Source organism: Balaenoptera ricei, chromosome 6 (genome assembly GCF_028023285.1).
Source record: "Balaenoptera ricei isolate mBalRic1 chromosome 6, mBalRic1.hap2, whole genome shotgun sequence".
In the NCBI taxonomy this organism is placed as follows: domain Eukaryota; kingdom Metazoa; phylum Chordata; class Mammalia; order Artiodactyla; family Balaenopteridae; genus Balaenoptera; species Balaenoptera ricei.
The window spans coordinates 99,842,116-99,864,674 of record NC_082644.1 but is presented as its reverse complement, the minus strand read 5'-3'; the positions used below and the strand labels follow the sequence as shown (position 1 = coordinate 99,864,674).

The window sequence follows — 22,559 nt, the reverse complement described above, 5'->3', positions numbered from 1 at the left end:
AGTGAACTAGAGCCATAAGTATCAACATGGACCCATCTAAAAATGATGCAGACAGAATAAAGAGTACAGGATACTACAACATGATATATTTATAGAAAGTTCTAAAACATGCAAAACCATTAGATATAATTTATGTACATAGACATATGTAGTATAAGGATAAAAACATGCATGGAAACAATCAACACCAACTCCAGAAAAATTCCCTCTCAAGAGAGAAAGAAATGGGAGCTGGGAGAAGTAACAAGAGGGCTTGAATGGTATTTGCAATATTAATTTCTTTTTAAAATATTAAGCAAATATTATGAAATGATAATAATGCACAAAGCTGGCTAGGGGGCTTTATTATTTTACTCTGCCATAGCCTTGACACATTGGAATGCCAGCCCCATGGCATCAGGGACATTGTTCAGGTGACTGCTGTCTCCTTAGAACCCAGAAAGTGCCCGATGTGTAGTAGGATCTCGATAAATTGTTAACCAGGTGAATGAATAAATGATTCTCTACAATTCTCTATATTTACAATAATTCTTTTAAAATAAAAATAATACAATGCTCTAGAAATAAAAAATATAAAAGCCAGTATGCTTTCTCATAGTATATAAATAAGTCAATATATATGTGGAAAAAATGGGAAAAATAAAAAATATTGTGCTTTTTCATAGCACAGGTTTGTGAAATCTGTGTAAAGGGAAGTTGTAGGGGAAAGGAGGAGGCTTGGGGGGAAATCCAATGCTTAAAGAAGCTTCCAAACCAAAAATACAGGTTTAAAGATGGAGGGGAGGGGGAACTGAGTTGGTTCACAGTAGGAATAAGTTACCCTAAAGTGATGGCATGGAGCTCTCTGGGTTTGTGTTAAGGTAAACAAAGGACTGATCCGAACCGACAGCCCAGTCCTCTTGAGCTGCATGATTTTCTAACCAGACCAGAGTAGATTTGCTATCAGCGCCTGAAGAAAGAAACAAACAAAAATCCAAATAGCCCACTGGTTGTACCCTCTAGTCCAAACATCTTCCAGATCCATGAGCAGGACAGAATCTTCTCCAACCCAGAGCACAGCACAGCAAAGCACAGCCACGTGTACCACTGTTGCATGGACGCTAACATTTCAAGGCAATCACCCCATTCAGAAAAGGCAGGGAGAAAAACCCATGAGGAAATGGCAAACCACGACAACATGCACCTGGGTCAGGCATGCAAGAAGACCAAGACAAACAAGTGGAAAAGTACCTCGGAAGTCACCTTGCAAGACAGTAACTTAGAGGTGTACTGGCAGAGAGGGAAAAACCAGGGTTAGTACATGGCAGAGACACACTCACAAAACACCCCCCAGCTGGGAACTGGCATCGCGCCGGTGAGGGGGGGAGGGGACACAAGAGGGGAAGTAACATCAGGAGACCAGGACACACCCACACCAAGACTTGCTTCATCTGATATTCGTTTATTTAAAAGTCTGTATCTTTTGCAGCAAGTAGATACCCTATTATTCCTTCATAAAAATATCAGATAAGCCATACTTTGTTAATTCAAGATTTGTTGCTTCCATCTTCTGTGCTTTGAATTAACAAGATTCTTTCCGCCCGGGTTGTATGCAACCAGCTGCCCACCAGCAAGATCCTTAAGGGTCATTTTGGATTCGTTAGAATCTATTGCCATCTGTGGACAAACAGCCCTTCCCCTGCCTGTAGGCGTCTCTGAACCCCAAAGTAGTCTTGTAGCCTGTTGTCCCACGAAAAGAAGACCCTAACCACAGACAGGGGATGGTTTGAATGCGAGGTTTGCAGAGGCAGATTCTCTGAAGCTGATCTAAGGATGGCACTGCCAAGGGAGACCAAGCAGCCTCCCTCATCACTACCTTGGGGGTCCTAAGTAAGTTCCTGAAAGTGGAGTGATTAAGTAGGAACTAAAATTATCCTTTAGTTCCTATAAAGGAAACTAAAAGTCACTACAAGAAAAGCTCAGAGAAAATATGCCCGGCTGTGGGTAATGAGTGAGAAGGACTGACTTTGGACAGCCTCCTCCAGAATAGTGGTCATGACCTTGCATTTACACTGCCGGACTTTAGAGGCACTGATTGGTTTCTGGCATGGTGACCACAGACTGGATAGGGGCGATCATATGTCTGTGATCACTGACTGCTTCTTGGGTATTGCACTTAAAAATCACAGCTCTGTAATGATCAGACTGATGACCGGGGGCTGATAAATGTGGAGCGCTCCTCTCCTCTGCACCTTCCCAGGGCATGTGGGAGAACCCGAGAGAGCTGGGGGCACAAAGCATCACTGATGTTGGCTGAGCTTCCCATACAGCCTGCGGTGGCGGGGGTGGGCACTGGAGCCAGACGGGCTTCCTCCACCCACCCAGTGAGAGTGGGGCTAGAACTCCCAAAGGGTGTCCTGGTCTAGAAGGAAGTGTGTGCCAGGAATTCTTGGAAAAGCAGTGACCGCCAGCCCCCAGCTTGGACTTAACCCAGGAACCAAAGAGGCCTTCTTTTATTCCAAGACAGGCAGGGAAGGCTGAAAGCCCTCTCAGTAACTATTCTGGGGGCAAAAGAGAAAGAAAGAGAACACAGGAAAAACCCACCTAGATTCTGTGCGAGGAGGAAGGATGGGGCTCAATGTCCAGGAGGCTGTAATCTGGACTCAGCCCAGCATCCCCTCAACTGAGAAAGGGAAAGCAAATCTACCAAACAAGTTCAAGAGCACCACTGACTCAAGAACTCATTGTCTTCTGAGGCTCAGGTCAGGTTGGGGCGGGGGAAACTGGCCAGAAAAACAGTGTTGCCTCAGTATCCTTTCTTTGCAAGGTACCAAGAAACCCTACAGGAAACTATGATTCATCAGGCCATTATGAGTTGCATGACTGACCAGAGATGGCAGCAGGCCCAGATAAGGGGACATTTCCACTTAAGATAACATTTCCAGATAAAAGAAACCTACACTAAGAGCAGGACGGTTGCATCTGGGTGGGCAGTGTGTGTGTTGCACAAAAACACCAGGCTGGGGGAATGGATGGGGTTGAAGCTCAGACCCCCGACTCCCCTCACTGACCGTGTAGCTGGTGCAGGACTGCATCCACACGGAGTTCTGAAAAAGGGTGCCTTTTGCTAATTCTCACAAAGGCCCTGTATAGGCTGGGATACAGCCCAGGGTAAGGCGTGTGGGTGGAGGTTAGCAATCCTCCTACCCCCAGGTTAGCCAAGGGGTCCCTTAAGAGGTAGAGCCTGGCTCAGCCTGCAGCATGGAGACACTCATCAGTGACCACACCATGCAGAACAAGGAAGCCAGCCCCGGCGGATGAAGACTGTCGCTACTCAAGGGTTATCCTGCTCAAGGCCTGAGCTGGGAACAAGAATGGCCGTTTGGGGGTAACCTTTTCAGAAAAGGGGCTTTTTCTGGTTCCTTGTCATTGACTTTGTCACCAACTGCAAAAGGAAGCACAACATCCACAGCTGACTTCATATGACTACTATAGTGACTCCTGGGCAGATATTCCCAGAGAGAGATTCATGATTTAATGTTCCATCTTCCGTCATTCTCTGAGCCCTCACTTGGCTTTCAGCAGGAGAGAGGCCAGCTAAGAACGTGAAAAAAACCACTAAATACTGTGCGGTTGTCCCCACCCCACCTCCTGGCAGGGACCCCGTGAGCCAGAGGCCTCCCTCCTGTCCTGCAGGTGATATTTTATCGAGTGGGAAAGTGGAAGGGTCCTAAACTGGGGACAGGACACTCCAGACACCATCACTGCTCTGGGGCGGAGGCATGCTGTACCTGTTCTGATGGTGAGGATCGGTTTTCTTTCCCAGACAGGTTGGTGAAAGCTACTCATGGAAACTGCGGGCACAGCTTCATTTGCCTTCCCTCTCTTTCTCCTTCTCTCCTTCACGCTCACTGACGTCATTGTACCCAGCGCATCACTATGCATACATCCCAATTACCCCACGTTGTTTTGAAGTCTACCTTCTCCTTGGGAAGTACAGCAAATAAGAATGCCTCTCATTCAATTCAGAAAGAGCTTGCTGCTTCCTATGGGTGAACACGTGGTTGGGTCCTGATCACGCGTGAGGGACTCATAAATGCTGCCAACTGACTTTTTGGAAGGAATATTGGCAGGTGGAAGTGCCGGGTGACACTGGACCCAGGTGGGCCAAGGGAGGTTCATAGAGGGTGGAGGATCTAAGAAGCCACAACTTGCCCTGAGGATAGTGTATGTGGATGAAGCCAGGAGAACAGAACTACCAGCTTTTGGAGCAGGGAAGCCAGTTACACAACTCAAGCTTCAAGCCATCCATGTGTTCCCTATGGTTATCCTTCTGCTATGAGAGGCCATTAAAGAAGGGGCCACAGGTCAGCTAGGAAAAGAGATGAAGGCTTGTTTATTCCTAAAGGTAAACGTCAACATATTCTCCAGTGATTGATGACGACACAACAGAAAGATCCCCTGAATCAAAAGAACTAAGATAGGTTAACAGGCGGCTCTGAAATGAAGTCTCACTGATGAGCATATATTGCTTTAGAAGCAATTGAAGTATGTTTTTTTGGGGCCTTTTGTTTTTTCCAGATTTGGGTCTCTTAAAAGAGGATATAGTGGGTTGGATAGATTTTTTTTTTCTGTTCCTAAGAATTTTCAACAGCAACAAACTTGGTTCTCTTGTAATATCCACAACAGTGCAGAACACTTGGCCTTGAATTTGAGATCTGGGGATATTAACAGCTTGATTAGTTTAGTAGGTTTCTTTCTTATCCAAAATGTTAATTTACTTGAGAAAAACAGAGACAGGAGGCTCTCACTTCACTGTGTAAGTGAAGGGCAACCGGTATGTTAAAAGGCTGATTCTAAGCAGCTTCCTTCATGAAAAGGGGAAATCCAACCTAGTTGACGTTCGCCAGGTGGCTTCCTGAGTGTCAGTTGGTCAGCCTCTGCCTATGAAATGAGTAACTTCACTTCTGGGTATGGTGTTTTCCCCTAACACCTGCACTTCAACACAAAAGGCATGCACAAGAGATATAGAGAGTGTGCTTCCAAATCACTCAGCTGGGTCACTGGCAAAGTGGTCCATTGGTTCTTCCCCATCTACACATCCCAGCTAACTTCCACCAAAGCTGCTGATGTATGGTGTGGAATCATTGAAGAAAAGCCCCTTATAGCCCTAAGCTTCAAGGTGGTCACAGACTCCAGAAAATACCTAAAAAGGGCTGAAAAGAAGAGCCAGATAAAGTGACTTCATGGACAGAAAAGGTCCTACAGGCTCAGAGAAGGAGCCCCAGCAGTTGAAACCTCAGCAGCAGCCATCAAGGGCCAGGCCCATCCCACTGTACAATACAGGGAACAGCCCAGAAATATTCCAGCCCAGCAGAGGAGCTGGGCCAGTGTTCCAAGCAATTTAGGTACAAACCTAAGTGAGAGGAGGCTGAGACACACCAAGTGGGTCATTCAGCTGCCATAGGCGTGTTTGCTTGCTTTCTTTACCACTAAGTGTTCAGTATCTGGCTTCAACTCCAGAAAACCTTTAACTCAGCCAACTTGGATATGAGAGGCAGTGAATCAGCATGGAATTCCTACTGTGAGCCCCACCGCGTTCAAGTTTAAGGTGACCAAATCATTTAGCATCCAAACTGGGGCACTTTTAAGAGGGAAAGGAGATGCTATTAATAATTACGCCAGGACAACAGGCATAAACCAGGACTGTCCTGGGTCAACTGGGGAGTATCCTCAACCGACCCAAGCTATTTGGGGGGAGGAGGTAGTTACCCCAAACAATGCTAATGGATTCCAAGGAGGTTGGCACGGACCCCTGAGGCTGATCCCCAGGCTCCTGGCTGTGCAGGCTGTGGGCAGCACTGGCTCTTAAGCCGCTTACCGGAGAAAGAAACCACACAGCAGATGACTTCCTTTGTGGTTGGTGGGAATGTCATGTGCAAAGTTCTCAGGGCTGAGGGTAGCAGGGTAACTATGCGGTTTTAACTGTCATTTTAAGTGGCTCTCTCCTGCCAGACCGTACACACCGGCTTGGTAACAGCCTAAAACATACTTAGTCTTCCGAGCACTGTGTACCATTTATAGGGATCGCCCAGAGCAGACATTGAAGGAATAGCATCGTCATAGTTCTCTAGAGAAATAACACCTCTACAGAACAGGCGAGCGATGGCTGAGATCAGCTCCCCGGTGCCTGCGGGTGATTTCAGGGAGCTTGTGTCCTTCTTCCCGCATTGCCCCATGCGTGGTGTCTTTCTACGCACACACCCCACACCTCACGCACTAGCCGTAGCAGTAGACTCAAACTAGAACTTGGCAGCAAAAAGACACACTCTTTGCATGATCAAAGTTTTTGAGAACAAGGCAAAACCCCCAACCCAACTGCAGGCATGTTAAACCACACATTTGAAAATTGGTGCTGGAACCACAGTGCTGGCCAGACAACCGCACACACATCCATGCTTGAACCGGAGTACCGTACGCTGTACTGAAGTTCACCCTTGGACACGGTAAAGAGGAAAGGAGGAGAAACTTACACTACTATCATCCATTCTCTCGCGCCTTTTAGATTTGTGTGTCTCATAGTCTTCCATGAGGGTCTGCATCAGATTCTTGGGCCGCTGTGATCCGGCAGCCTCTTCGGGGGCTAAGTCAGGCTGCAAGCTGGGACCTTCAGGTGTGGGGGATGGAGGAGGTTGGACTTTCTCTATTTTCCCTGAAACAACACGAAGAGAACACCCTTTCTAAGCTTGTCTGGTCACGACTGCTTTCGAAAAGAAGAGAAGAACACTGGCAAAAAAGCAACCTCTGACATACCGACTGGTACCAGAATGATGGTTAAGTGCAGGTCATTTTATTACAGGGATCAATGTGCTTAAGGATTAATGTCACAAACCCATCCAACAAAGACCTCAAGGAAACCGGTTTTAAAGTCAGTCAGACCGAAGACGGCTCTCAGGCACTTTGCAGATATATGCCAGCCAGCCAGACAAACAGACAGACAGATGCTGGCTCCAGTTGTTTTGGGGACAAGTATTCTATCACAGATCATACAATCAGACTGTCAGTGGTGGCGGTGCCTTTGAACCTTAAAGACCCATTTCTTACAGATAAGGAAAACTTAGGCTCAGCAAAGGGAAGGCTGTGCTGGGCCACCAGGAGCTGGCGATGGTATCCAGGTCTCCTGGTTTCCTTCCCAGGCTCTTTCTTCTCTATCAGAGGTCACCAATGGTCAGATGACCAGCCCGGGTTTTTTGTATGGACAACACATGTTGTAAAACATCTGAATGAGAACTAAGCTGTTCTTCCCAGGTTACTCCAGTCTTACATTGGCCAGCTTCATTCTTTACCTTACCTGCCACGGTCCTGAAAGCATTTAGGTTTGAGATCCCAGATCTTAAGGAATGAGTGCCAACAACAGCAGCTTCTATGTTGCAGAAAAGGGGTGCGTCAGACTTGGGAAAGGTGAGGTGTTAGTTTTTGAGATGCCATACAGGTATTCTCAGGATGAGGAGATTGGGTCCACAGTCATGGTGGTGTGGTGATGCCAGGCACCGTCACTAAGACCGCCTGCATCCCACCCTCTTGGGAAATGCCTTCCGGCCCATGAAGGAGTGGGTTATATTGCCAGAGCCCCAAACGCACCTCTGAGAAGTACCTTCAGGTGCAACAGTCATGATTTTTCCAACTATGCCCCCTGTGGGAGACACAGCTAGGGTCTGCGAACAAGGAATGTGGAGAAAACACACAAAATAAATGGATATTTCAAGCACAAAAGTTCAGAAACCGCCAGGGAAGGTTAAAGACCCATTTGACCTCCTCCAGACCCAAGATGATGGCAGCTCATCTTTCTTCGCCTCACTCCCCCCCAGACTGCCTGATGGAGCTGGAATCACAAGTGAAGCCTGGGGTCCATGTCTCTGTGTGGGTGGCTATAGGACTTTACTGGGCATAGCTCCTTTGAGGGGAGTTGGGAAGCCCCCTGGAGTTCAGGAGGCCTGAGTTTTAATTTCTGCTCTTCCTCATGAACCAGCCATGAGGTTGGCTGTAGACAATCATGTAATGTTCCCCCTTTAATCTTGAGCTGATCACTTAAGTTCTCGAAGTTTCAACTTCCTTAGCTAGAAAATGAGAATTTGGGGAGAAGTTGTCTTGGAAGTCCATTCTAACTCAAACATTTTGCTATTCTATCAAATACATTTGGCAAGAAGATCAACCTTTATTGATTAAAAAAAAAAGTATATGGCCAGCACATTTGGCAATTAGGTGGGGAAGTGGTTTTTAACACACAGACACTACATCTGTAGACCCACCATTACATTAGTTAACTTAGTGAAAGTCATTGCTTTGACCTCAATTACCCAGATCATCGATAAAAAGTCTTTTGATATTAACAGTAAGGTTACAAATATTTTAAGGTCTTCAATCTTCAAATTCTCTAGAAACGGTTTCTATTTTTTATTATGGAAATTAGGGAATGCTATCATGACACCTATGGACCCATCAACTATATTAAACATTTATCAAGATTTTACCACCCTTGCTCCATCTATCCTGCCTGCCTGCCTTCCTCCCACCCTCCTGTACTAAAATATTTAAAGCAATCTCAGACCTCAGGCAATATTACCCCTGAATACGTAGTATGTATCTCTAAAAATTCTGATTGACTTTTATTTTTAACTTTTATTTATTTATTTATTGGCTGCGTTGGGTCTTCATTGCTGCACATGGGCTTTCTCTAGTTGCGGTGAGCGGGGGCTACTCTTCGTTGAGGTGTGCTTGGGCTTCTCAATGCGGTGGCTTCTCGTTGCGGAGCAGGGGCTCTAGAGCACAGGCTCAGTAGTTGTGGCGCACGGGCTTAGTTGCTCCGCGGCATGTGGGATCTTCCCAGACCAGGGCTCGAACCCGTGTCCCCTGCATTGGCAGGTGGATTCTTAACCACTGCCCCACCAGGGAAGTCCCTGGTTGACTTTTAAAATGAAGCTTTGAGAAACAACACAGCAGTGGTGAGCATGCAGTTCTAGAGCCAGCCTGCTTGGGTTTGAGTTCATTAGTTAGCAGCCAAATACCCTTGGGGCAAGTTACTTGCCTTTTTTTTTTGAAGTTTTTCTATCTCAGTTTCCTAACCTGTAAAATTGGTATGTTGATAGAAGTACCTACCTCATACGGTTGGTACAAGAACTAAATTAATATTTTTAAAGTTAATATTTAGAATGGCAAGCATCCAATGAGTCTAGCTAGTACTTATTTGGAATCTCAAAGAATAATATGTCTATGGAGTAAGAATGAGCAATTTCATGGGAAATTCTGCATAAAAATTTCACAACTCTTCTAAGACTAGAAATAGATACCACATGACCAGGTTGGTCACTTTCTAACTGACCTCTCAAGTGTCCAAATCATCTCCCACCAGCCAATCCTCCAGCATTAAACTTCTAAAGCATAGTCCATATTCACTGCCTCTAACTTCACCCTTTCACATATACCACCCCTGCCTCATAATACTTTGTTTATACTTCTGGGAAAGCCTTTTTCACATACTGACTGTATCAATCTGGTTGTTTAAGCTTTTCTTCTCAATAAAGCTGTAAAGTCACCTGAAGATAGGGACCATTTCAATTGGCTGTGAATCCCCCTAACTCATTTGAATGTAAACTCCATTAGAGCAGGACCTTGTCTGTCCTGGTCAATGCTGAATCCCACAAGGCAGGAGTTCATGGCTATTGAATGAACCAGCAAGTCCATTATGAAATATACAGAGCAGCCACTTATTAAATGCTTGTGGATTGGGACAGAATTCCCAATACAGAATCTGAGGAAAGTGTTTAAACGTCTTCACCAAAGCACATGAAATAAAACAATCTTGGTCTACAGAACCACAGACGCGATGGCTTTGGAGTAATAACAAACACATTTATATGGCATTTCATTGATAGGCTTCAAGTCATTTTATCCTTACAACCCTGGGATGTAGTCAGGGTGAATGTCATGACATCTCTGAACAATTTAGACCACGGAGGCTCAGATGCTTAACATCAATCCAAATTACATGAGTTAGTAACAATCAGAGTTAGGTCTGGAGCCCAAATTGTGTTGACTGTTGCTAAATTATATAATTGGGTGTGTGCTGAAAGAGAATCGTAAAGAGGGTGAAAAGTTACTATAAAGAAGTGGACATTTCCTGCTCATTTCTTAGTATGCCAGCAAAATGAAACCCATCCCCGGAGCAAGTTTTGCCAGTTACAGCCACTAGAGGTCACATGAGTAGCAGGAACCAAAGACTAGCTTAGCGGGTCTGGAGCAGTGTCTTCCAAAGAGAAGGTGGCTGAGAGGTCTTGGAGAGAACAGAAGGGTTCAGATAACCAAGGCCACATCAGAGCCTCAGGAGAAGCTGTCACAGGTCTCCAGAGGAAGGGAGCCCCAACCCCAGACTTCTGGTCTGGTTGACATCTGGGGAAGTCGGCTTGGGTGGGCTTCTCTACTGTGATCTCCAAGCATCCTGCCTTCAGGATGGTTCCCACCATGACTGGAATTCTCACGCCATCTTAGTAATCACACAGGCCATCAAAAACCTGGAGAGGGACCTAGCTTGCAGCCTAATCAAGTTTTCCCTTTGATTAGGATGGTGAAAAAACTTCTCGTTCTCTTCCACCAGTAATAGACACTGCAGACACCACCACTGTTTGGGCCTTGGGGATCATGACATAAATGTGATGCAAAGCTTGGGAAGTCTGTCTCATCCTTTATGGCCTTGGAAGGCACCTTGAAATTCCTTGGCCCCGAGGACAAATCTCATTAGAATCCCCAAACAGTGATGGTTATCTTTGGTGTTCATTGGCGTGCATCCAGCACTTCCCCAGTTCCCCCAGGTTCCATTCCCACTTGTCCCATCAAAACTTGTTCTCATATAAGTCTATTCATCTGGTGAATGACTGAATAGCTGACGGTAGCTGAAAGTGGCCTCTATTTTCAATGATAAACATCCTGCTATCTAGTTTCTCACCTGGGCTGAACACTTTACAAAATAGCTCTCTTGAAGGACCCCAGAAACAACATGTACAGTAAGTGTCATGCAGACCTCAAGGCAGACCTGTGTTGGTCTTGGCCAAGGGCTGGTCCCTGACATTTACAGAGCAGGGAGCAGGGGCAACGTGAGCTTAACTGACATAGGAACCAACAGAAGAAAGCTAGACTGGAATTCAAAGTGGAGGGTAGAAAACATTCTCAAGTTTACTTCATACATATGATTTTGTCCAAACTATTCCATCTAGAGTAATTTTAGACTTAAGCATTTAAAGGTGTTTGAGGATAAGCAGCTTCACTTGGCTGGGATGATTCCAAAGCCGTGTTTCTAAAATCACGTCCGATTACCTTAGCTTTGTAAGATACTGCTCAATGCTGCAAACGGTCAAAAAGTCATTGGTCAAATAAGTGTGAGAAACACTCGACTAAAGAAAGCTTTAATGATAAAACGAGATAGATTTCCTTACCAGGGGACTTCTCTAAGGTTTTAGTGCTGATATGATTGTGAATCTCTAGTTTAGGAATGGGGGTGCAGCATTTCTCAAATTTATTTAACCACAGAACCTCATTTCATAGAATCCCTATTAATATCTCGAGGAAAACTGTTTGGAAAATACTATTCTCTAGTGTATACTAGTTAACCACTAACTACTAATTTATGGGCACAAGTTCAACTAATAAGTATGGGCACAAAGCTTATGTACAAGAACTTTCACCATTGTTCGTTTGTTTGCTTATAATTACATATGTGGAAACAACAAAGGCATCTGACTATAGGAGAATGGTTAAATTAGTTATGGCTTATTCAGATGATGGAGTATTATTTAGCCATTATAAGTCATGTTCTAGTCCCTCAAATTTAGAGGAATAGTTATGGACATGGGAAAATATTCAAAATACATTAAGAGAAAAAGCAGGTTACAAAAGCAGAAATATTGCAGGGGTTTAGGAGTGCAGGCTCCAGAGTTGGACTGCTTGGGTTCAAATCCTAACTCACTACTTATTAGCTGCGTAAAAGAAAACAAAAGTGCACACATGACACATGGTAAAACTTAGTCAGGATAAGATGAACAGTCTTGTGGTTGGCAGAATAATGGCTTCCACAAAGATGTCCAAACCCTAATCCCCCAAACCTGTGAATATTTACCTTACATGGCAAAAGGACTTTGAGGGTGTGATTAAGTCAAAGACTGTGAGATGGGAACACTATCCAAGATTATCCAGTTGGGCTTGATGTAATCACAAGGGTCCTCATAAAAGAGATGCAGGAGGGTCAGAGAGAGAGACAGAGAGAGACAGAGAGAGACAGAGAGAGAGATTTGAAGATACTATACTATTGGCTTTGGATATGGAGGAAGGGGCCACAAGCCAAGGAACGTAGATGGCCTCTAGAACTGGAAAAGGGAGGGAAATGGATTCTCCCCAAGAGCCTCTAGAAGAAACACAGCCCTGCCAATATCTTGATTTTAGCACAGAAGGACACTATTTTAGTCTGTTTGAACTGTCATAACAAAATACCATGGGTTGGGTGGCTTAAACAACAGAAATTATTTTCTCACAGTTCTGAAGTCTGGAAGTGTGAGATCAGCATGGGTACCAGCATGGTCAGGTTCTGGTGAGAGCTTTCTTCCTATCATGCAGATGGCTACCTTCCTGCTGTGTCCACACATCACAGAGAGAGAACGAGGTCTCTGGTGCCTTTTCTTATAAGGGCACTAATCCCATCATGAAGGCCCCACTCTCGTGACCTCATCTAACTCTTACTATCTCCCAAAGGCCTCGTCTCCAAATACCATCACATTGGAGGTTAGGCGTTCAACAACATACTGAATTTGGGAGGGGACACAATTCAGTCCATAGCTGACACATTTCAGATTTCTGACCTCGAGAACTATAAGATAATAAATTTGTGTTGTTTTAAGCCACTATATTTGTGGTGATTTGTTACAGCAGCAATAGGAAACTAATACACATGTAGACCCAATGTTATCTTCCAGGCAAATGTGTGCATGAGAAAAACTAGGCAGGGAGTAGTTAGGATTATGAATCACTTTGCCTTTTATCTTTATTCTTTACTTTCCAAGTTTTTTTCTACAATAAGCATGAATTAATTTTAAATTATAAAACAAACCAGAATTTTTTTCTTTTAAGTATTACCACACATGCTAAGAAAAGCAGATAAAGCTGGGGCTTTAACCTTCATGGACCAGGCAGATCCGGAAGCCTTTCTGTCTCACCAGGCAGCACACACAGGCCCAGGGGAGCTACTGAGCTGACACCTCCTGGGGCCTCAGAGAAGCACTGGTCACATTCACTGGTGACTCTCACAGGCAGACTAAGGAGAAGAGTGGGGGAAGCAGAATTTCACTCCAAATTAGTAAATGCTGTCTCCCATGATTAGTGGAAGAAAAAACTAGGAAACATGAATTTGTGTTTCCTGTTTGTTTATTATAAGTAGTTAAGCCACGCCTTGTCCAGAGAGAAAAAGCCACGCCTTGACTGCGTTTCTGGATTCTCCAAACAAGATGGATTTCCCTGTGCTGATGGGGGCAGAGAGAAGAACCCGCAATTCCTCCCACCCAAGGGAACTAGAGCGAGGGCTGCATGTCCTCAGTACACAGCTGCTGCCATCCATGACAGCCCACACCCTCCCTCTATAAGAAGAGGACTAACTTCTAAAAAGCCAAGAGGGTGGATTCCCATAGTTAAGAAAATTATTTTGGTCAAACATTAGGATTTTGGTGATTATTATATTCTATACACATGGCGTCTGACGTCTTAAAAATCAAAGATCCTTTGTTTCTACATTTCTCAAAAGAAAAGAAAAAGCCATCACCCACTCTTATTTAAAAACCAAACCGAACAAAGACGCCCACCAGATAACATGCCTTGGCCCAAGCCTCCTTCAATGATCTCCTTTCTTCACGGAGCCTTGGGGTGAGCTTGCAAACATCTAAACAACTCACTCGCAGATCACCAGAAAGAAAGGAGCTCAGACTTGCATTTTAAATTCCATTTCCTCCCAGTACAAGGGAATATCCTGCCTGTCAGATCCGGAGTCCATGGGCTTGTATGGTTCCAGCTATGACCCACACACTAAGAGCTAGTTCCTGGTCCTTTCATCTCCTCCTTTGAAGGCCCCAGGGGTGGGAGAATGCAATGATATGAATCTTCAGATTATAAGCCTAGCTCAGAAATGAGAAATACCCCTGCCTGGTGACACAAGTCTGAGAAACTTCCAAATATTATTACTTCAAGGTATGGTGGGATGTTGGATGAGTTGTCGATATTGGATCATTCCTCTGAACAGAACTGGAAAATGAAAACTGGAGAAGGAAAGAGTTTTGCATCTGCAGGGGAAGCATAGTTTAAGACTAAAAAAAGAAAAAAATTTAATTAAAACAGTAAGGATGAAACTCATGGTAAGTAGCAATTGCCCCGCCAAGATCTTTTGGTTAAACACATTTCTACCAACACAGTGAGCTTAGCTCTACGAACGTTATCACCCCCTCCCCAAAAAAGAAAATATTTTCATGGTAATTTGTAATTTCACTGTCACCCAACATGCTTAATAATGGCCTTTGTTTTTTGAAATCACAGCTGACTCCTGAAAGCTAATTCTTGAACTCTGATTTTATATGAGAAACTTTAATTCTAAAGAAGTAACTATGAATAAATCTCAGCTAGGACTAGAAAGCAATTTTATAAAGCATGTTGTGTCATCACATGTGGAACATCAGGGTTCCAGTAGCTGCAGAAGAATAACTCATAAGTAACTCTGCTAAGGTTTTCTAGGTCTTTTCTTAGAACAAAAACTGCAATAACGGGACTTCCCTGGTGGTGCAGTGGTTAAGAATCTGCCTGCTAATGCAGGGGACATAGTTCTAGCCCTGGTCTGGGAAGATCCCACATGCTGCGGAGCAACTAAGCCCGTGTACCACAACTACTGAGCCTGTGCTCTACAGCCTGTGAGCCACAACTACTGAGCCCTTGTGCCACAACTACTGAAGCCCACGCGCCTAGAGCCCGTGCTCCGCAACAAAGAGACGCCACCGCAATGAGAAGCCCGTGCACCGCAAGGAAGAGTAGGCCCCGCTCGCCGCAACTAGAGAAAGCCCGTGCGCAGCAACAAAGACCCAATGCAGCCAAAAATAAATTAATTAATTTAAAAAAACCCTGCAATAACAACAACTCTTATTGGAAGCCTTTTGTGCACCAGGCACTGACTGTACTAACTTACTGATGAGGTTGGTACTATTTTATTCCCGTTTTACTGATGAAGAAACTGAGGTTTAGAGAGGTGAAGTAAGTTAGTTACACAGCTAACAAGCAGTGGTGTCAGGATTCGAACTTTAGATATGAATCCAGAAAAATGACTGTCACATTTAAGCACATGTGTAATTCTCCTTGACCGGCTTTGGTATGAATTTATATTTGAGTAATGAGAAATAAAAGACAGAGAGACTGAGAATACCTGTGATGTCAGATGCATATAACTTTTGGGGAAACCTTTGAGCTTTACATTCAAGGTCATGAGAAATAAAATACCATTACATGTAACATGAATGTGTTCTTTGGTGCTCTAATGGCCTGTCCTGCACCCTCTTCCCACCACCACCCCCAGTCCTCCACCCCGTAAGTAGTCAGTAGCTTATTTACAAAGATGAAGTGGCTCTGAAACACCAATCTCCCTAGGGAAGCTCACGGCAAGTTGCCATGGTTAGTAAGAGACTGTCATATCCTGCCCTAAACTCCAGCAGTCACGGGGGCCATCCTGCTCCCAGGCCTGGTTTAGATTAGCTCACATTTCTTACCAGGCGTAGAGCAGGGATCTTACAAGAATTAGGTCCTTTGATCATCTTTTCGTTCTCAGCTCAAGACTGCATGTTTCTTTGTATGTAGGTTCACACAGTTGAGCAGTTGAGTCTGAATTTTTGGAAGCAGCTCTCCTTAACTTGGAGCGTGGGGTAGCCAGGCATGGGTAAAGGGCAAGTAACAAGGCCACCATGTGATGTCCCCAGCAAAGCAAGGGACAACCCAGACACTGTGTGTACCAGAAGACCCAGCACAATCAGCAGTGACAGCAGAAGCTGTTACAAAACGGAATGGTAGGAAGTTTTGTTCTTCTCCAAAGTTCTACGTCCCAGAAGCCATGACCATAGGCTTGTCACAGAAGAAAGACCACGGTCTATATCTTCTCAGGAGTGAAGGTGATGCGTTTAACCATGACAGTTGCCCTTTTCAAACCATTGAAGGCAATGTCCAAAAAGAACTTTGAACTCTGTAACTTGAGAAGTTCTGACGTCACTGAACACCTTCAACCTTCACCCCTTGCCAAACCCTACTTCGACCTAAACTTTTCTTACCAATTCCTTCCCAAATGGCATGTGCTTTTAAAAATGAACATATTCACTGGGTTCAGATAAATAAAAATACAGGGAGTTTCTGATCCAAGGCAGAAGGAACAATTTTTTTTTTTAATAAATTTATTTATTTTATTTATTTATTTTTGACTGCGTTGGGTCTTCATTGCTGCACGCGGGCTTTCTCTAGTTGCAGTGAGCGGGGGCTACTCTTCGTTGCGGTGCGCGGGCTTCTCATTGCGGTGGCTTCTCTTGTTGCGGAGCACGGGCTCTAGGCACGTAGGATTCAGTAGTTGTAGCTCACGGGCTCTAGAGCGCAGGCTCAGTAGTTGTGGGGCACGGGCTTAGTTGCTCCGCAGCATGTGGGATCTTCCCGGACCAGGGCTCGAACCCGTGTCCCCTGCATTGGCAGGCGGATTCTCAACCACTGCGCCACCAGGGAAGCCCCGGAAGGAACAATCTTAAAGAGCAAAGGAGAACAGCAAAGAGCAGACATGGTGTTCAATGACCACCAGTAAATGAATTTGGCCAGCGTTGGCCCTACTCCGCCTAACCTGGTCAGGTAGTGGAGTGAACACTTATCCCCGCACATCCTCGAATTAAGAAATGGATTCCTTGCTTGAGCTCCCAGTCCTTTCAAAGTTTTCAGGCAATGAGCCTGTCTGCAGAGTGAATGACTGAGCTTCCTCCTGGGGCATGAACTTTCAGAAAGAACTCACAAGAGCAGCCAGGCTAGATGGCTGACACGGACGACGCTAGTCCCTCGCCATCTGCCCAGATCTTTGGACAGCGTCAGCAATTTGACTGTTGTAATTTGGAGCACTGAAATTAAGTCCTGAAAGCACAGAGGAACCATTAAAACTAAGTTTTATCATAACTTATTTGGCAGCAAAACCCGAGGTGAACCAGCATGAGGTTCTTCTTGGTCTTTATTTATCCCACTTAATAGAACAAACTCTAAGTTTCACAGCAGAAATCGAATTTGATGACAGGTGCAGCCCCAGACTCCACTGGGTGTGTTCAATAATAGTACATGCATTGCATTGCTTTTCTAAATAATGGTATGGACACTTTACGGCCTTTCTAAAATCAGAAAAATGTGGAATATATCTGATCTCAAGAGTTTGGGTAATTTGGATTCTATCCCAGATAGCTGTTGGGAGGGTTACATGAGAAAATGAGAAATGAGAAAACTGTGTGTGAATTATAGTACTGGGCTTTAAGGTCTTGGTGAGTTGCAGCTACTGTGATTATACTTCGGTCACCAGAGAATGTTCAAGGAACTTGGCGGTATACATAATCATCTGTAGGATACTCCACGTTCAGCTTTAGAACCTTCACACAGCCAGCTGTGCCGCTATAAGATACACAATTTGTACCTGCCGGCAGGAAAGGGAAACACTGTACACTCCTGAAGAAGAGCTCTCTCTCACCTGGGCCTGGGAGGGAATCCTTCCGTCAGTCACCCACACCAAGGTCTTCTACTGTGGAGGACTGAGGGCATCTCAAGTGAGACTTGGCCTCATTCAGCTCTAATTCAGCATGGAACAAAGACCCCAAGCTCTGCTGCCTGAATATTGTGTTGATATAAACATTTTTTTTCTAACTAAAGGAGTTTTCTTTGTGATATTGGGAGATAATGAAGGGAAAAGAAAAAAGACCCAGTCAATAAGCTTTATAATAATGTAATGAACATCACATGTGCAGTCAATTCAAACTGACAACAGAAGTCAAAACACCTTGGAAATCTTATTTTTATAAGATGTATAACTATCTTTCCACATATTAAAAGACCTAAACAGACAAGTTATGGGACTCAATATCCACATCTTTTCCTTGACCGCTCTCCAGAATGTCCCACTGGGCAAATTGTCTGACTTGGTAAATCAACTCGACACCTGGCATGAAAATGCAAACTAGTTCCAAAACCTAAGCTAATCGTCACCTAACTAGCTGGGTTTCTCCGGCCTGCCTAGAACTTGGAAGTGAAACCAGGATATCTAATAATAGACACAGGCACTAAAGAGAGAACTGTCTGCTGATACCCTTCCTATGAAAAGACGTTTTAACAGGTCTAAACTGTAACTTCGGTAAAATGTTTGGGTTTTCTTCCCAAACTCATTCCTCAAGGGCGTTTTACAGCAGTGCGTGGGTTACACCTTCAAATCAGGCTTGTGCACCTGCCTAAGTGCTTCCTTTATTCTTTACTTCTAAGTACCGTCAAGAGAAGGCTCACATGTGTTCATTCTTGAGAGCATGGCCTCTCCCATAACCCAGGGCACTCGTCAAGATGGTGGCCGGCCTTTAGACGTACATAGAAAAAAAGCCGGTGGAATGGACTCAGGAAAGCAGGAAGACTTTTAATTCATCAATTCATGGATGAAGGCAGGACAGCTTGGAGATTTGTGGAGATAATTACCCCTTTGAAAATCCTTACTGGCTTCCCACTGACCACAGGATAAAGTCTAAAATCTAAAACCTTTGACATGATTTACATAGCTCTTCACTGTCTTCTTTTGTTTTGTTATTTAAATCTCTTCCTTTAACCCACCCTAACTTTATTTAGGCACCTCAAACGTGCCAAGTTCTCTTCCTTTGGGGCCTCTGTAGGTGCCCTTCCTTCTAATTGGAAAAATCTCCCCCACCCCCTGAACCCAACCCAACTCCTTCAATTCAAAGCTTAGATGACAGTTTCCCAAGAAAGGAAGACTTTCCTTATCCCCCCAGTGAGGCGGTCTTCCTTGCTCTGTTCTTCCACAGGTCTCCACGCTTCTCTGTTATGAAATTGCCACCTTTGTTTGATGTTTCTGTTACTGAACTGTAAGTTCCCTGAGGGCGGGGACTTTATCTGCCTTGTTCACTTCTGTATGAACAAATGCCACACAAACCCTATTTAAGTGGAGCTTCTTCTGTTAAAAGTCATGCAAGAACCAACAAGATTAAATTTCCATATAATTTTTCCTCATAATCGGTCTTTGAAAAGGATTACATCCTTTTAAAAACAGAAATCTCATCATCTTCCATCTCAAAAGGCAAGGGAACCAAAAGCAAAAACAAGTATCTTTTCAACACCTGGGAAATGGTTGGAAAACACTTCTCTTTCCTTATCACATCTTGGCTCTCAGTGGATTTTATTTGCCTTAAGATTTCAGGATTCCAACATGTCACCAGCATAATTTCTACCAGAGGAGATGTTAAAAATTATATTTTTCATCACCTAATATCAAATTGTCGTTCTGTGTCATGCAATGACCCAGCTGAGTCACCTCTACTGGCATGAAATGGGGAGTAGTACAGTAGGAACTCAGCAACATCTCCATTCACAAAACCAAAGTTGGAGCCAGCAGTTCTGAGCCTGGCCATGAAAGGTCTGGTTTGGCCGCTCAGAGTGATGTGTCAGCCTCCTTCCTGATCACGAACTTGGAAGCTGGCTGGCTAAACATTACTCTAAACGTTTCCAGGCATGGATAGAAAAAAATTACCTTTTGCATTCAGCTTCTTTCAATCCAGGTTGTAATTCTGGGAAGCCCTGCCACCTACTTTCAATGTTCTAGAGGTAAATGTGAAGAAATGAGTTGCACACACGTTATCATGACTGTGGTCAATGTGACAACCAGACCCAAGCAGGGTGCAGACTTGCATGGATGAACTACCATCTTACTAAAGGAGCAGAAATCAAGCCTATGGGGATGGGATATGCGGGAGGAGATCAGCATTAGCATAGGAGGAAATACGGGGGAAATCGGTACGGGGCTACTGGGATGCTGAAGGCAAACATTAGGACTCTGTCCTGTTTTAAGCCTGGCGGGAAGCCTGACGGATCACAGCAAGTCAGGGAACTAGAGGAAAGTGTTGAGATGTCTTAATTTTTGTTCGTGTGCTAGAAGTAAAGTATGGAGCAATATGGTAAGGTGTGTAATTAGAGATGGAGTGAAGAAAACTGAAAATACCACTGAGCATATGCAGTGTAGAGAAGGTTCTATAATGAAATAATATAAAGGGAGGGCTAGGTAAGTGGAGCCAGCTGTAACTGATAAGAGAGCCATGGAATCTGCCTGCCATGTGAGCGGAAGTTGCTGAGATGCCTACAGAGACTTCCTCCACCAGTGAAGCTGCAGGTTCTTATGCAGGCCCTTTACAATCACTTACTTGTGAAGCAGGCTCCCCAGACTGGGCTTCAAGTGGTACCAAAACTTTTTTTAGGATACCATATAGAAAGCCCAGCTGGCATCTCTGTGCCAAGCCAGCCCACAACAAGACTTTAAAGTGAACTCGACAAGTAAGGATCTTTGGGAAAAGCCAACCAGTCACTGTTAAGCATAGACAAATAGCCTCTTCTGAAAGTTTTCTTTGCCTCAAACACTCAGCTGGCCATTGCTCCATGACCTGAAGGCATTAAAAAACATATCAAGAAAGTCACCATGCTATCCCTCTTCCTGCTCCCTTCCCTTTCCTTCCTGAATAATTTAGTCCAAAAGCTATTAGGTGGGGCTGAACAAGATGAGTGTCTGCAGGGAGGGTGGGAGGAACCCCAGTGGCCCAGAGCAGGGTGGGAAGGGAGACGGGTGACCCAGCACAGGATGTTGGAGCCCAAGCTGGGTGAAGAGGGTGTTGGTGACAAGAAACAGCAGTTGCCACCCAGAAAGTGACACTTGAACCCATGTTTGGTGAGGAAAATAGTAGATTGGTTCCATAAGGGGGGAGGGGTTTGATCAAATAATAAATATATTGGGATAATAGGAACCAGGTACCTTGTTGTCAAGGAGGAGGTTACAAATATGGAAAGAGAGAAAATGAACCCAGTGCTATTAGAGTAGAATTAACGGTATCAGGGTGAGCTCATGGTTTTCAAGATAGGTAGGTAGATAGATAGATTGATTAATCAATCAATTGATAGATAGATAGAATGTGTATATATTCTCTAATTCTGACCATTGCGAGTGCCTGAGAGCAGTGCCTATCCAACAGCAATGAGCACATCAAACACTCAGACTTTGGTTTCTAAATACCACTCTCCACTAAAAGGAACTAGTGCTCTTTGTTGAAAAGGCTGATTTCAGGGTTAGGAAAGTATAAGATGAGATTGGAACATCTTGTGGCACCAGAAAGTAAAGATGTGCCCAAAGAAAAATGGGGACATGTCAAAAGGACACTGAAGTTAGCCTGAAAGGGCTCCTGTGAACTATATTTGAACAATTAAGGATAAAAATAACAATAGAAATGGATTATAACCCACTAAATATAATAGGAATCCATGAGACCATCTGTCATAGATAGATAGATAGATAGATAGATAGATAGATAGATAGATAGATAGATAGATTTAAAGTCTGAAGAGGAGTGGGATGAAGATTACATGGTACCAAAGCATCTCACCACAAAATATTTGTTAATTACAAAGGGAAAAAGTAACTATTGTACAGAAGCCCTCAGTCAAGCGATCAAAATTAGAATCATGTGAAAAAAGTTAACATCTGTCCCTGTAATGGGACAAACTGACACCATGTACTACCTGATTGGATGCTGTAAGAAGAATAAGCATCAGTTCTGTGGTATTCCTACCCAACATGCATAACCTGAACATAATCATGTGAAAACATCAGACAAACCCAAACTGAGGGACATTCTACAAAATTGGGGGTGATCAAGCATCATGTTGGCAATTTACTCTTAATTCAGAATAAAAAAGATATTTGTATTTAACTAGGGAGCTTTCCTTTAGCTTTGAGATTATTTCAAATTTAAAAGTTAATAATGGGAAGAGTTAACTTGTGTTATTATAGATTTGATGGAAGCCAAGTGTCAATGGGTTTAAGATCTGGATGGACCAAGATAAATGCCAGTAATTATATGTTAAGGCAACACTTCTTAAATTATCTCTAGTGAAGGAACAGTTTTTTCTGCCCAATCTATTATGGACCATCCATTAAAAAAATACAAAATCCCACACTTTCATTTGAGGACACTATCAAATTGCTCCAAGAGTTTTCAAATGCTTACTCCCTAGGTCTGTACTTAGCATGGATCAGGAATAGTCATGAACTAACTTGGACCACACCTTGAGCAGCTCTTCTCTTTGGTAGGATGTGTGGTTCCCCAAGTGCCATCATGTCCAAATGAGAAATAAAAATTACTCATCACAATGTTATCCATAATAGTAGCAACAATAATTACCACTGTAATTAACATCAACCATCT

At 44.0% G+C, this 22,559-nt stretch overlaps 1 protein-coding gene across 14 annotated transcripts in view; it reads right to left on the bottom strand.

Annotated features, from left to right (window-relative positions):
* Nucleotides 1–22,559, bottom strand: part of PALM2AKAP2 (PALM2 and AKAP2 fusion) — a 624,626-nt gene that overhangs the window by 7,658 nt on the left and 594,409 nt on the right. For 13 of the 14 annotated variants that reach the window (XM_059925270.1, XM_059925268.1, XM_059925271.1 and 10 more), the window contains one exon: nt 6,513–6,691. The exons of the other annotated variant lie outside the window; for it this stretch is intronic. In XM_059925270.1, the coding sequence (XP_059781253.1) occupies nt 6,513–6,691 (179 nt within the window). The remainder of the gene's footprint in view (nt 1–6,512; nt 6,692–22,559) is intronic. 14 annotated transcript variants of the gene reach the window in all.